The sequence below is a fragment of the Mytilus californianus genome, unplaced genomic scaffold, assembly GCF_021869535.1.
Source record: "Mytilus californianus isolate M0D057914Y unplaced genomic scaffold, xbMytCali1.0.p SCAF_4, whole genome shotgun sequence".
In the NCBI taxonomy this organism is placed as follows: Eukaryota; Metazoa; Mollusca; class Bivalvia; order Mytilida; family Mytilidae; genus Mytilus; species Mytilus californianus.
In genome coordinates, this window is record NW_026262690.1 from 84,692,042 (window position 1) to 84,707,162 (window position 15,121).

Genomic DNA, 15,121 nt, shown 5'->3' on the forward strand with positions numbered 1-15,121 from the left:
AAAATATTTCCCTAGTTTATGAATTTTTTGAAATATTTGATTTCAATTTTCACTATATCACTAGATTTTTCTATATCCACAGTATTCAGTGTAAAGGGGCATTGGCTGTCAAATTCATGTTCACCAATTTGAGTAAATTTCTCATATTTGATTTATAACATACTAAAATGTATATCCAAATAACAAAAAGTATAATAAACAATTAACAATGCATGGACTCAATGATATGTATCAGCATTTGGTGTGTATTCTTGTCTAGACGTCATCTAATTAGAGAGATGAACTCCAAAGACTGCCGTCATATAACCCATATAAACATAAATATAAATATAAATAGATAATGACCACGTGCTATTGGATTTTTCTAAGTCTGTTTGATTTCATATTGTAGGTTAAAAAGTATGCTTGTCATCGTTTTTACCTGTATAAGAATGATTTTTTGTGGATCGATTCAGTCACTTTCAATGTTGACATTCTTTTCCTTTTAATAGATGAATACATGCACAACCCATCTCCAACTAAAGGGTTAAATTGAAGGTCACATGAATACAGATTCAATGAGGTCAAATTATTCACTTGCAAGTGAATAATTCATCATCAGTGTTTCTAAGCTTATTTTGACAAAATTGAACAAAGCTGGCTGCTTAAAGTAAAAGCGAATATTTATTTCATTATTTCACTTTCATTAATGATTGAAAAAAAAAAAAATCATGTTTTATTTTTTTTTATATCTCGTTGCTAATGCCCCTTCAATTTCTCGAGATATATATCCCAATTAAACAGGTGCAAAGTCTGTATATTAGATCCATCACATGTAAAATAATTATCATCACTTTATGAATTCTTTGGAATATTTTTCACTATATCAACGGTATTCAATATGTATTTCCCATAATATATATCCCAATTTAACAATATCTTAAATGTTATAATGATTATTTCCAACATCACATTTAGAACTGTTATCCTCACTAAATGAATTTTTTGGAATGTTTTACAATATTCACTCTCCCCCCCCCCCCCCCCCCCCCCCCCCCTTTTACGCCAAAAAAAAAAAGAAAAGCAAACAACATCACAATGACAAATCATTTACTTCAATTTATTAATAAAAACAAATTAATAAAATTTGTTAATACAAGGGAGACTTCTATATGAATTTTTTTAAAGCTTTTAAACCTCTTCCTTATATGCAAGGGCATGTATTTTTGCACTTGATTTTTCTCCTACACATTCTCTGCTTCCAATAAACATTGTTCTCTTGTTGCTAGTCGCAATGCTATAAGGAAGTTCAATTCCAAGGTCTGTACAATGAATGAATTTAATGCACAATGCATCATTGTTCAGGAGGTATAACATCCTGGTATTTGTGTCTATGACCAAGGCAGAGTTACAGGATACTTTAGTTATGTCACAGGGTTTGAAGGGAAAGTCTTTGGTATTTATGTCCGCATGACCTTTAAATACACCCTTCATTGAATCATCCGGTCCTATAACCACAACTCGACCATTTTGATTTTCAGAGGTGCAGTCAATCACATATATTGTTCCTGTATGGTCCGTGGTTATTTTGAATGGATAAGAAAACAAATTGTTATTGTAAGTTTTAATATGGGTTCCTTCCATATCCATAACGATCACTTGTCTAGGTCCAATGATGGGAAATACAGGTCCAAGTTTGCGAACTCCAACTAATATTTTATCATCATGCGAAACATGAACACATTTTATAATATGTGGTGACACATCGAATTTTGAAATCAACTGTTTTGGTTTTTTATGTGGAATAACTTTAAGAGTTGTTTCTAAGGTTGCCAAAAGTAGGTCATCTTTTGATGTTATGGCCATATCATAAATCTTAATATCCTCCAAGGACTGGGTAGTTTTAAAAGAACGTTCATTCCATTTGACGTTATATAACTTTTTAGATTGATAATCCCCTATCCAAAGTGAACCGTCAGCTTTGCAAGCAAGTTCATCAGTTGCCTTAAAGTTGGTTGTGTAGTGTTTTTCAACTTGAAAGCATCTATTAATGTTTTCATTGTGTTTATTGGTTGTTTCTTGTAAAGTTCCATGAGATATAGTGCTAGGAGTGACTTCCCTTGGAACATATGACGGAAGATGAGTGTAGGATGTGTTGATAGGTCTTATTTTAGTGTTTGGTGATTTCTTTATGTACTCAGCTGTTAAGAATATGTCTTTTGCATCAAGGGATTTTAAGACTTTGTTGTATTCTGTGTTTTTGATTTCTAGATTTTGAGTTTCCCTTTTTCCATGATCTACTTCGTCTTTGATTGACGAAAAGAAAATATTCCATCTTAGGTCTAGATCACATAAGAGCTTTTTAGTATGCTTATCAATAAGATCTTTAAGATCTTGATCTCTCTGAAGTATCTTCTGTTTCTCTGCTTGAAATTTTTCATTTTCGTCAGATGTAAGAACTTCAAGAGTTGACATACCTGTTGCAAGATTTAAGACCTCTATATCAAGTTTATAATTTGTTTTCGTTATTTTTCCTATGCTATGAAAGTAACCCTCTTTTATATCAACCACCTCATGTTTGGCTTTGTGATTTTTCTTAATGCACTTTTTACATACGACGGTTTCACATGTTTTACAGAATCGTTGGCAGGTATTTTCTGGATGTTCTTTGCACATTATATTCGAAAGATCTTTTTCGATTTCCAGATCTTTTATCTTAGCTTTTCCGATATCCTCGATAGCAATGATCTTGTGTTCGGCTGACGATATTAATTTCTGATGAATTTTACAACATTTGGTACACAGATAAGAGTTACATTTTAAACACTTCCATTGAATTTTGTTTTCATCACACAATTCACACATTTTTGGTGCTTGTGATGCCGATGCCATGATGATTGAATTTTTGTGACACCTTCCCACTACCGTAATATGTTGTAACTATTGAAGCAGCCTTGAGCAGTTATGTCATATTTCTTCTTAAAATCTGAATAAGTATTCTTTACTGTTATATATCTTGACATGAATGAAATTTTGGATCCTTAGGATTATCAAAGATAACCAGTTTTTAATCATTATTATAGTGATTTTAGTTCCACCTAATTCTCCTTCCTGTTATATAATATTATAGTCCTAGTGCAATTATGTAAATATACCTCAGGTTGCAAACTATTTTTGAAATCTGAATATTATTAAATATCCTCGACATGAATGGAAGAATTTTATTACATTTTTTTTTAAATGTATTTAAAAAGTTATTCAACCTGTCTTTCTAACAAGGATTTTTTAGAATTAACTAAACACATTCAAGTGATGTATCAGTATGTTTAAAATCCATGAAGAAAATTTAAAGTCCACATTATTTCACCAGTTATATGTGTTTTATTGTTGTTTTTTCCCTCTCTCTTTTTGGTACAGTGATTCATAATCGATAGCTAAATTTAAATATCACAGAAAAAAGGTCTATTTAAAAGTGGTTATTAATCATTGAAAATTTCCAAACCAATTATTTCAACAGTTTTTGTCGAGCCTGCGACTTTTGTCGCAGAAAGCTCGACATAGGGATAGCGATCCGGCGGCGGCGGCGTTAGCTAACTTCTTAAAAGCTTTATATTTTAGAAGATGGAAGACCTGGATGCTTCATACTTTGTATATGGATGCCTCATGTTACGAAGTTTCCGTCAGTCACATGTCCAATGTCCTTGACCTCATTTTCATGGTTCAGTGACTACTTGAAAAAAAAGTTCAGATTTTTTGTAATGTTAAATTCTCTCTTATTATAAGTAATAGGATAACTATATTTGGTATGTGCGTACCTTGCAAGGTCCTCATGCCCGTCAGACAGTTTTCACTTGACCTCGACCTCATTTCATGGATCAGTGAACAAGGTTAAGTTTTGGTGGTCAAGTCCATATCTCAGATACTATAAGCAATAGGTCTAGTATATTCGGTGTATGGAAGGACTGTAAGGTGTACATGTCCAACTGGCAGGTGTCATCTGACCTTGACCTCATTTTCATGGTTCAGTGGTTATAGTTAAGTTTTTGTGTTTTGGTCTGTTTTTCTTATACTGTATGCAATAGGTCTACTATATTTGGTGTATGGAATGATTGTAAGGTGTACATGTCTAGCTGGCAGGTGTCATCTGACCTTGACCTCATTTTCATGGTTCAGTGGTCAAAGTTAAGTTTTTGAGTTTTGGTCTTTCTTTCTAATACTGCATGCAATAGGTCAGCTATATTTGGTGTATGGAATGATTGTAAGGTGTACATGTCTAGCTGGCAGGTGTCATCTTACCTTGACCTCATTTTCATGGTTCAGTGGTCAAAGTTAAGTTTTTGAGTTTTGGTCTTTTTTTCTAATACTATATGCAATAGTTCAACTATATTTGGTGTAAGGAAATATTTTATGATCTATATGTCAGTCACGCAGGTTTTATTTGACCTTGACCTCATTTTCAAGGTTCATTGCTCAGTGTTAAGTTTTTGTGTTTTGGTCTGTTTTTCTTAAACTATAAGCAATAGGTCAACTATATTTGTTGTATGGAAGAATTGTCAGCTGTACATGCCTGCCTAGCATGGTTCATCTGACCTTGACCTCATTTTCATGGTTCATTGGTCAATGTTTAGTTTACTTGGTTAATGTTAAGTTTATGTGACAGTTGTAATAAAGCTTTATATTTAGGACTATCAACATAATATCAATGATTAGTAAAGAAGGCGAGACATTTCAGCGTGTGCACTCTTGTCTAACTTTAGGTCCATGAAGTTTTGGGGCAATCCTAAACATAGGTGTTGCTTTTCCGGCTGCATAGGCATCAGCAATTGTTAAGTTTGGTGCTTATGTCAGTTTGATAGGAATTATGACAGGCAATAAATATATGTTATTAGTCCCCTACCGACGAAGTCGAAGGGGAATTTAGGTTTGCACTCCGTCTTTCTGTTTCTTTAAAATTGAGAATGGAAATGGGGAATATGTCAAAGAGACAATAACCCGACCAAAGAGCAGACAACAGCCGAAGGCCACCAATGGGTCTTCTTTGTCTGTCTGTCTGTCCATCAGTCAGTCCGGCAAATCAGTTTTCCACACTTTTTTTCTTCGTGCTTGAAGATATTGATTTGAAATTTGGTATATAGTTTTATCTTGACAAATTACAGATCAAGTTCGAATTATGTTCCGGTCTGATGATTTTGTGCAGAGTTGTGGTCCTTGTTTAATAAAAAGTATGTTACCCTTCAAATTTGATTTGAAGTTAAACTCTTATTTAAACTTGGATCAGTTTTATTAGTATAGAAGTACAAAATTTGGAATTATTCTTTATCAGGGAGACTATTCCAATCAAATCTTTTTGACACCTGGATAGTACCTCTATTTGTGTCATATATGTTCAGCCTAAAAAAAGCTTTTTGATTATTATAGTAGAAAAGTAGTAAAAAGGGAATATTGTGCTACCAACAATGTAACTTAAAAATTGTATTTTATTGAGTATTTCAATTTATTGTTTCAGCCTACACTAGAAATCCCTAAAAAATGTTATCCTACAAATATTGATGAATTTTCTGCAAAGCTCTGTTTATGTATCTTCTTAAAACTAATAATATCTTTATCTAGAAGACATTACTATTACTGATTATTGTTATATATTTTCAGTTTGGCAATTCATCCTGATAAAGTGAGAGTAGCCACTGGTCAAGTTGCTGGCCATGACAGAAAGGATTCTAAGGTCAGTATTTACCTTTTATTTGTTTTAACAAAATTTCTTGGATTATTTATGGTTAAATTTACTTATTTTTTTTTCTGAATTTCATGGACTTTTTAATGGTTGAAGAAAATTATGTTTCAAATACTTAATTTCAGGAATTTATCCTTTACTCCTGTCAAGTTTACCAGAAAGGACAAGGTATAAAGTATAGGGTTCATTTTTCTGCACCTTGCATATTTAAATAGCAAGCATTTCAAGATTTTGTGGTGTTCTGCAAAAATAACATAGTATAAAGTAACCTTTTACAGATGGATATTTTTTCAAATTTAGTCGGAAGTAAAGTATTTGTTCATTTTTTTCAAGGCTTATTTTAATATAAGAAGACACAAAATTGTGAAAAAGTCACAGATTTTATCCAACTTTTTTTCCCTAAGATTTCATAGGATTTTATGAAACTTGGAATGTTGCTTCATCATGATCAAAGGATATCATCTGGATCAAAATTTTGATATATTTTTTTCTCCATTTTTTCAACTTTAATGATTGCAGTTAACTTTAAGATACAGTTTGGGTTTTAAAGTTTTTTTAGGCATCAATAACTATATCAGACCTTCATGGAAATTTACAAAGCTTTGATTCAATCTTCTTCATAATCAAGAGAGGAGCCTGAACAAAAGCTTGATTCCTTCTTAGTAAAAAATTCTTTTTATATATTTCACTGATAAATAGACTTGGTTTTTTGACATTTCACATTGGGCTTCAATTTGACAGCCACAGAGACCCTGCGGTTTTTCGACAGTCAACATTCCACTTTAATTTGACAGTCACAGAGACCCTGCATAGGGTTCTGTGTTTATTACCGGTACAGTTATAATGTGCCTAGTTTACTTCAACCAACAAAATCCACGAAATACCTATTGCTTGAATGATGACAAAACCTTTCTATTTTCCAAAAACTGACTTGTAATGGGACAGATCATTTCTCTTGACTCAGTACCTTTATTTAGTTCCTGTTCTGTTCTGTACTTTGCTTTCTTTGCTACTTTCCGCAAATGAAACTATGAGTAGATTTATTTTATTCAAAAAGGATAACTCTTGACTTAGTTACTTTTATTTCATGTTTAAATAATTCTTCTTAGTTGCTTAGTTATGTTTCTATTCTTTGCCTTACTCTTTACTTTGCTCTTTGTAACATGCAAATTAATATTTCAATTAAATATTATTTTTGCCTTTTGTTTTAATATTTTTTTATTTCATGTTCAGAAAAAGAAAGAAGAGTCTGATAAAAAGGTAAACAGCACATGAGTGCACATGTAATATTGTTTGTCACCTTTGTGTATACATTTGTATTAGCACATATGTAGAAACAGTAATTATACTTATAATGTTATACATGTGATATTGTTTGTCACCAGTGTGTGTAAATTTGTAATAACACATATGTAGACTAGGGAATATATTTATGTTAGATGCATGCCACTCATCCTTGAATCAAAAGTTTCGTTATACCCTTGATAGATGAAAGATCTATATAGGAAACAAAAATCATGTGTGTGTGTGTTGTGTTATTTATAATCATCTGTTTGTGTATCTGTTGATGTGTCTAATAGCAAAACATTGGAGTTGTTTAAAGAAGAGGAGGGGAAGGAGGGGGTGTTATCCCAAATTCCTGAAAAAATACAGCATTCTTTTCAAGAACCCCGAAAAAAAAAATCTTTTAATTCCCAAGTCCCGATGATGGTAAATCCACAATAATAAAGGCTCAAATCCTGAATTCCAACAAAAATAAAGCCCATATCTAGACCTTTTGAAAAAATGCCCTTCAAAGAACACATATCACACTGAATAACAAGGCTAAAAGTTCAAAGATGAAGTATGTAACATGTTAAAGCAAAAACAATAAAGACATAGTGCTTCCATATAGCTATCTACATGATCTATTATCTCTATATGGCAAACAGTTGTAGACAGAAGTTTTATTTATTATTAGACTACAATACTAACAAAGGTGTGAATACATTCTGAAGAAATGCTCAGAAAAGTGTAATTATTGTTCATTGTTATAGCTCAAAGCTCATCTTTTTAAAGTTTTCCTTGTCAGTTTTGCTTAAATTTGTACGAAAATAATTTTAAAATCCTTGTAGTGCTGGAATCACATTTTAGGGGTCACCTGACTTGAAAGAAATGCTGCATTGTACATTTCTTTGATTTTTATAGCAGATTTTCAATAAAATATTCCTTTATATTCATTTAGACAAAAGCTGAATGTCTTTTTTTGTAGATCTGTATTTACTGAACATTGGTGATCAACAAATTGTTTCTAAAAAATTATTTAAACTTTGACAGTCTTCAAAACTATATCATGATATAAATGTTTTTTTCCCTGTAATTTTTCTAATTGACACTATTTAAACATGAACCATAATGTAAAATTTTACTTTTCAGCCACATGTTCGTATCTGGCACTCTACTAGTCTGAACACACTGCATGTCATTGGGATCGGGGACTTTGACAGATCTGTCTGCTGCTTGTCATTTTCAAAACAGGTAAGATTTTGTTTTTATTTTGCATGACCAAAGACCAATAAACTTTCCCCCTTAATTGGTGTACTTTCTCTGTCATTGCATCCATCCTTCTTTAGTCAATATTTTCTTGTGTCAGAGAAACACTCTATTTAAATTTAACAATTTAAATGCAGATGTGTTTCTTATAATTAACTGAGTTTTGTTACTTCAGACTAATTAATCACCAGTTTGACTGTCAGCAAATAGTTAAATTTGAGTCTGTAAGAAGTATGCTAAAATATCTTGCCATGTGTTGTCACTTTGTTGCTGAGCAAGCAACCAATATGGTCACTGTTTTTCTGATTAAGTATTTCATTGTTGCCTTTAGGAAAACTGTTGAAATTTTTTTCTTGAAAAGGTCTTAATTCTTGAAATCAAATATGATAAATTAAGTCTTCTGAAGATCTTTTTGAAAGAAAAAAAAGTTCCTTGATAAGCAGATGCAAGACAATATAGAATCTAGTAGGATATTTCTTTTGTTGAGTATTTGAGAGCCATAGGACACAAAGGTCATGTTTGATGGTTTCATGCAAATGCTAAGTTTTCTAATCTTACCTTTTTAAGATACAAAATTTCCATATAGTTATGATTGATTTGTTGGAGAAAAAAACACACACATTGTGATAAAACAAATTTATAACAAGTTGCAATTAGAATTTAAAACAGAATCATTTTATTGTAAGGAATGCTTGGACTTTGCGTTTAATCAACCACAGAAAACCAGTGATTATTTTAAGCAACTGTTTTTTTACTTATTACAGGATGGCGGAGCTAAATTGTGTGTTGTTGATGAAAGTAATGAACATGAACTGTTTGTGTATGACGTGGAGAAAGGTCGCAAGCTGGCTAATACTAAAGTAAGTATTCTGTAAAATTGTTCTATATTGTATGAATAAGTGGGATTTAAAATGTATATACTATAAATTCAGAACTTTTTGTGATGTTTTTATTTTTTTGAAAATGCGATTGGATAGGTTTTGTAAAATGAAAACTTGCATTCTATATCACGTATAATTTGATGGCATGATTTGTATGCAGCATTTCCTAATGTTCTAATAATTTATCTCACATTTTTGTCCTTTTTCCAACAATTGCAATAATAATAAAACACACACGCATTTCTAAATGGACAGTATATGATTACATTTTTTACAACATTTATAGTGTTAATAGAGTATGAAAGCTTAATTTTTTGCTGATTTTGAATGAAGCATGGAATTATTGAAAGTTTGCTTTCAGTCAATACTTATACAACTGTAAAATTTGAGAAAACAAATAGCATTCAACTATATAGAAATTAGAATAGACAAAGAACAATTTGTTAACTGATATCATTTTTTGAAAAGTTCTAATACAATAATTGAATATGAAAAATTCTTGGATAAGAAGAGATATTAGGGTAGATGGTAACGGGACAACAATCTTGAGGAATAGAAGAGTTATAAAAATTAGTGCTTTAGTTTGTTATACAGCATCAGTAAGTCCAATTGGTGCCTAAACTTCAGTAGTCATAGTCTTGAAATTTTAAAAGTATGTGGAGATGCTATCATCTTACACAGCTGAAAATCGTATGGGATTTCATTGTTATGACCTCACCGTAGTGGAGGGGGCATTAAGAGTTACCCTTGTCCATCCGTCTGTCCATCCGTCTGTCCATTGCATACATCCCCAAAATAGGTTTCTGTTCTCTAACTTTAGTTTGCCTCAACCAAATGTTATGAAACTTATACACAATGCTTATTACCACAAAATATAGATCAGGTTTGAAATTGGGTGGCATCACTTTAACCTTTCATGAGTTATTCTCTTTTATAAATTGAAAAATTGATAAATCTGTCGTTTCTGTTCTCTAACTTTAGTTTGCCTCAACCAAATGTTATGTCATGCACATTTACAAGTGTGGGCATCTGTTGCCCATAGACACATTCTCCATTTATTAGTCATTATAAAATTCATTCTTTGCTATGCCTTTGTTGAAAATTAGGTCAGAGAGATTAAATCATGTATTATTCAGGGTTAAATTTTTAATTGTAGACTAGTGCTAAACAACTACATATCACAGAGTATTGATATTTTGTTAAATAACACATTTCTAGTATACTTTTATACTGCTTCAAATTGTCTGCTTTGGAAATATGTCATCACTGAGTAATATATTCAGAAATTGTGTGAGAATTAATTTGATAATTGTTCCAGCCATTTATTAAAAATTACCCTATGTAATTGATTAAAAAAAACTTTTTTTTTGAAAAGAAGTTCACTAGTTTGTGTTTTGAATTTTGTGTTTTCTCAACTAAGTATCTTTAATTTTTAGTTCATTTTATTCATGATTTGACTTACCTTTTAGGGTAGTCAAGATCCAGTATTAGCAGTAGAATTTCACCCATCAGAACCAAATAGTATAATAGATGTAGGCAAAGGACACATACAGTTCTGGACTTTGGAATCTGGAAAACTGACTAAAAAAAGTGGCGTGTTTGACGTAAGTCATTGCGTGTATGATGTAAGTCATTAGGTATATACACATTTGTGGGCCTATGTCGAAATTTGTCTTTTTTTCCAGAAAAGCTTTATTGTTCTCTGGCCAATTGACAGCAAACTATTAAAATATATTTTGCAGCAGAATTTTCATTACAGTCATCAACATTTGTGCCTCTTTATTAAAGGTATCAATTTTTGAACCTACTCGTTCTTTACAACTCCTCTTACATGGTTTATGTTATGTACATAAATCTTGATAGATTGTTTTATCAAAATATACAAATATGCGTATTGATATAAAATTTCAGTTCACAGACACTTTTGTGATAACTTTGCAGCATGCTCAGGAAGAAAAATTCAGAGATGAAAAATAACAGTTATGTTGGGTTTTGTTCATTAGAAGAAAAATGTTAGACATGTTAACAAGATGCAAAACATATCATTTTGATTGTCCAAAGCCCATTTATAAAGAAGTTTCTTGATCATATACATTGTATATCTGTATGTTATTTGTTGCAGTGTGTGAAGTTAGCCCAGAATTTGGAAAAATGTCTTGTACTTTGTTTTGGACCTTTATACTTTCGTTCTAAAAGACAAGTTTGCGCTTATGTTTAGTCAATTTCTAAAAAAGACTTATAATATTTATATGATCCATACATATTTGGTAAAAAGACCAGGAATATAATTGCTATATTGAAAAGCATGTTACACCAATATGGGTCAATGACTAATGACCAATCAACAAATAAAATAAATATTAGTCATGCAATCATCATATTTATGTTATATGTATACATTCAAATATGAATTTTTCTGTATCTACCAGTTTCTATCACTGAACAGTAATCACTAATATGAAAATTAACAAATAAATTTTCTTTGTTCAAAGTTTTGGGTAAGTAAATATGGTTCAAGGTTATTAATTTTCTTTATTTTGTTCAACACTTTGAGTTTTATATTATTCCCTTGACATTTTATCATTATATGAATTTTCATGGGAGTTTTCCAGAACATTTTTCTTAAACCTATTATTTTGCTTTTTTTTAATTTCTACAAATATTTTCATTATCAATTTTGATTGTTATTAATATTGCTTGCATTTCAAACAGGAATACCATGAATATATGCCTGAATTATGTAAGGTTTTTGCCAAATTAAGTGTGTCTTTTAGTAGAAAGCAAGTTTCTTCTGAAGTGTTGAATGTATAAATAACAAGTCTTGATGTATTTTTAATAGACTATTTTTCATATTACTGACTTTTGACTACTGAGTATATAATTTTTTAATAGGTCGGTAACCTCCTCTGTGGTAGAACATTCTGGTACTCGGTCAAGTAAGAGCAACTAAAAGAAGTTAAATCAAGCTTAAAATCTGTGCAATTTGGGGAAAAATTAACTGTTTTCAATTGATTTTGTTGTGAACAGAAAACATAAAACATTTATTTTTTCCCCCAACATTGCAACCGAAATCCGTGGAGAGATCTGATTCCTGAGGAGCAATTACACAAGACTGTAACGCAACACGTTGGATAAGTAAAATCTGGATCTGATTCCCATGGAGCATAATCCTCCGTGGGAATCAGATACAACGAATTACACTAAACAAAGTGTAATTCCTCCTCGTGATTCGGATCAGGATACCTGGTGTGAAAATGTGTTGAATGCGTGTGGATATGTTGACTTAACTAGTCGAGCTGTTAAAGTTAGAACTTTGATGAATTACAAATCATAAAATATTTCTGTTTTACTGTTGATCCACATCAATATTGTTTTGAATTTAAATTTACTGGTTAACCATCATCTCATTGTGAAAAATTAAGATATGTTTTGTTTTACAGAAAATAGACAAGCCAAAGTACATGTTGTGTATTGCTTTTGCTGAGAATGGTGACGTTATAACTGGTGACTCAAATGGCAGCATAATTGTCTGGCCCAAAGGTTGGTATATACATAAACACATTGTCTTCACTAGACTGAGAGAAGTCATTTATCATACATTAATCATTTTCATGTTTGTTTATTGATTTATAGTTAGTAAGGGCGCTGATTTTCCCTTTTGAATTATTTTACTTTTTGTCATGTTGTGTCTTCTATTGCTGACTTTACGGTATGGGTTTTGTTCATTGTTGAAGGCAGTATAGTGACCTAAGGTTGCTTACATCCAAATCATTTGGTCTCTGGTGGAAAGTTGTCTAATAAACAATCATACCAAATCTCCTTTTTTAGCTCACCTGGCCGGAAGGGCCAAGTGCAGGGCTTCCAAAACGGTCATATATTCCGGACATTTGTATAATGTCCGGTAAAAGTCCGGCTGGGCAAAGCATGAAACGGTCATCTACTTTTTAGTTTTCAAGGCTTTCTTAAGAGACGGTCATTTTAACATAATTCGCGATCTTTTTGACCCAACCTTTTGCCTTTAACAGCCACACATTTCCGGTCATAAAAGTGACATGATCATTAAGTACTATCAAAACAACCCCAACTTAAATACCTTCTAATTTTACTCAAGGCTTATTAGTTGTCGAACAGCTGAAATTAACCTGTTCAGGTGACAGGTAAACTATTTTGAACCGGACATTGATCGGTCTATCCAAAGTTATTTTCTTACATTTCAGCGGTTTGCATCTAATTAATTTAGTCAAAAAGATTTAAATTATTAGAAATACGTTAAAAAATATGATTTCATGAAAAAATTAAATAGGTGAAAATGAAAAATCGTCATAACCACGTTGTTTGAACCAGAGACATGTCTCTGTTTGAACTAATACACGTGTGCGCATGTGCGCAGGTGTGAAAATTAGTTATGCATCCTAATTTCTTCAAAAAATGCTTAAATTGTCATTGATACCTTTATCTCACGTTTATTTCGAATATTTTCTTGAAGAAATAACGTAGAAAGAGCTACGTACACTCATTCATGCTTTGCAAACGTACACGGAATTTACGTATCCGTCTCTGGTCCATGTTTTACCATTGTCAAGATAACATCCGGTATAAGATTTTAACGAATGTAAAGTTTTTGACAACGTTATTTTGCACAAATAAAGAGTCTAAGGCAGATATAAGTACGCTGATGTTGCACACTTCGAATGATGCACTGCCAATTTAACAGTTTATGTCAGAACTTCGAATTTGAATCAAAGAAAGTTAAATATCTTTTTTTTTTAATGTCAATCATTGGGATGGCCAACTCAGCAACTGAATACCATACTTGCCTTTTGTTTATTTAGTCTTAAGGGATTAAAATCGGGATAATATATAAAATGTCCGGCTGGCTAAAAATAATTTTGGAAGCCCTGGCCAAGTGAGCTTTTCTCATCACTTGGCGTCCGTCGTCCGTCGTCGTTAGCTGTTTACAAAAATCTTCTCCTCTGAAACCACTGGGCCAAATTTAACTAAACTTGGCCACAATCATCATTAGGGTATCTAGTTTAAAAAATGTGTCCGATGACCCCGCCAACCAACCAAGATGGCCACCATGGCTAAAAATAGAACATAGGGGTACAGTAAATGTAGATTTTGGCTGAAATCTCTGAAACCAAAGCATTTAGAGTAAATCTGACAAGGGTAAAACTGATTATCAGGTCAAGATCTATCTGCCCTGAAATTTTCAGACAAATCTGACAACCTGTTGTTGGGTTGCTGCCCCTGAATTGGTAGTTTTAAGGAAATTTTGCAATTTTTCGTTATTATCTTGAATATTATTATAGATAGAGATAAACTGTAAACAGCAATAATGTTCAGCAAAGTAAGATCTACAAATAAGTTGTCATGACCAAAATTGACAGTCGACCCCTTTAGGAGTTATTGCCCTTAATAGTCAATTTTTAACATTTTTTTGTAAAATTTTGTAATCTTTTACAAAAATCTTCTTCTCTGAAACTACTGAGACAAATTTAACCCTACTTGGCCATAATCATTATAAGGGTATCTAGTTTAAAAAATATGTCCGATGACCCTGCCTTCCAACCATCATGGCCAACTTGGTTAAAAATAGAACATAGGGGTGAAATGCAGTTTTTGGTTTATATCTCTGAAACTAAAGCATTTAGAGCAAATATGACAGGTGGCAAAAATGTTCATCAGATTTAGATTTATCTGCCCTGAAATTTTCAGACGAATCCGACAACTCGTTGTTGGGTTGCTGCCCCTGAGTTAGTAATTTTACAAAAATTTTGCAGTTTTTTGTTATTATCTTAGATATCATTATAATATATAATATCTAATACTATTAATTATGATTTTAACCTTATTTTACATGATTTCCAAAGCATCAGTAAATACAGGTGAGCGACACAGGCTCTTGAGAGCCTCTAGTTTTGTATACAGATAAATTTAGGCATTATTTGAATACCATATGAAAATACTCTCCAGGTATCGTGCTTCAAAGAAAAAC

General features: G+C 31.9%; 2 protein-coding genes across 9 annotated transcripts in view; one reads left to right on the forward strand and one right to left on the reverse strand.

The window, feature by feature from the left end:
• LOC127738752 (echinoderm microtubule-associated protein-like 2) overlaps positions 1–15,121 on the forward strand; it is a 107,469-nt gene that overhangs the window by 48,521 nt on the left and 43,827 nt on the right. For 6 of the 8 annotated variants that reach the window (XM_052250102.1, XM_052250105.1, XM_052250101.1 and 3 more), the window contains 6 exons: positions 5,629–5,701; positions 6,944–6,970; positions 8,126–8,227; positions 9,007–9,102; positions 10,593–10,727; positions 12,564–12,663. In XM_052250102.1, the coding sequence (XP_052106062.1) occupies positions 5,629–5,701; positions 6,944–6,970; positions 8,126–8,227; positions 9,007–9,102; positions 10,593–10,727; positions 12,564–12,663 (533 nt within the window). The remainder of the gene's footprint in view (positions 1–5,628; positions 5,702–6,943; positions 6,971–8,125; positions 8,228–9,006; positions 9,103–10,592; positions 10,728–12,563; positions 12,664–15,121) is intronic. The other 2 variants (XM_052250106.1, XM_052250108.1) reach the window with 1 other exon arrangement.
• LOC127738758 (uncharacterized) lies at positions 1,076–3,161 on the reverse strand. The gene has a single exon (XM_052250113.1). It carries the CDS (start codon positions 2,869–2,871, stop codon positions 1,171–1,173), a length of 1,701 nt encoding a protein of 566 aa, XP_052106073.1. The 5' UTR covers positions 2,872–3,161; the 3' UTR covers positions 1,076–1,170.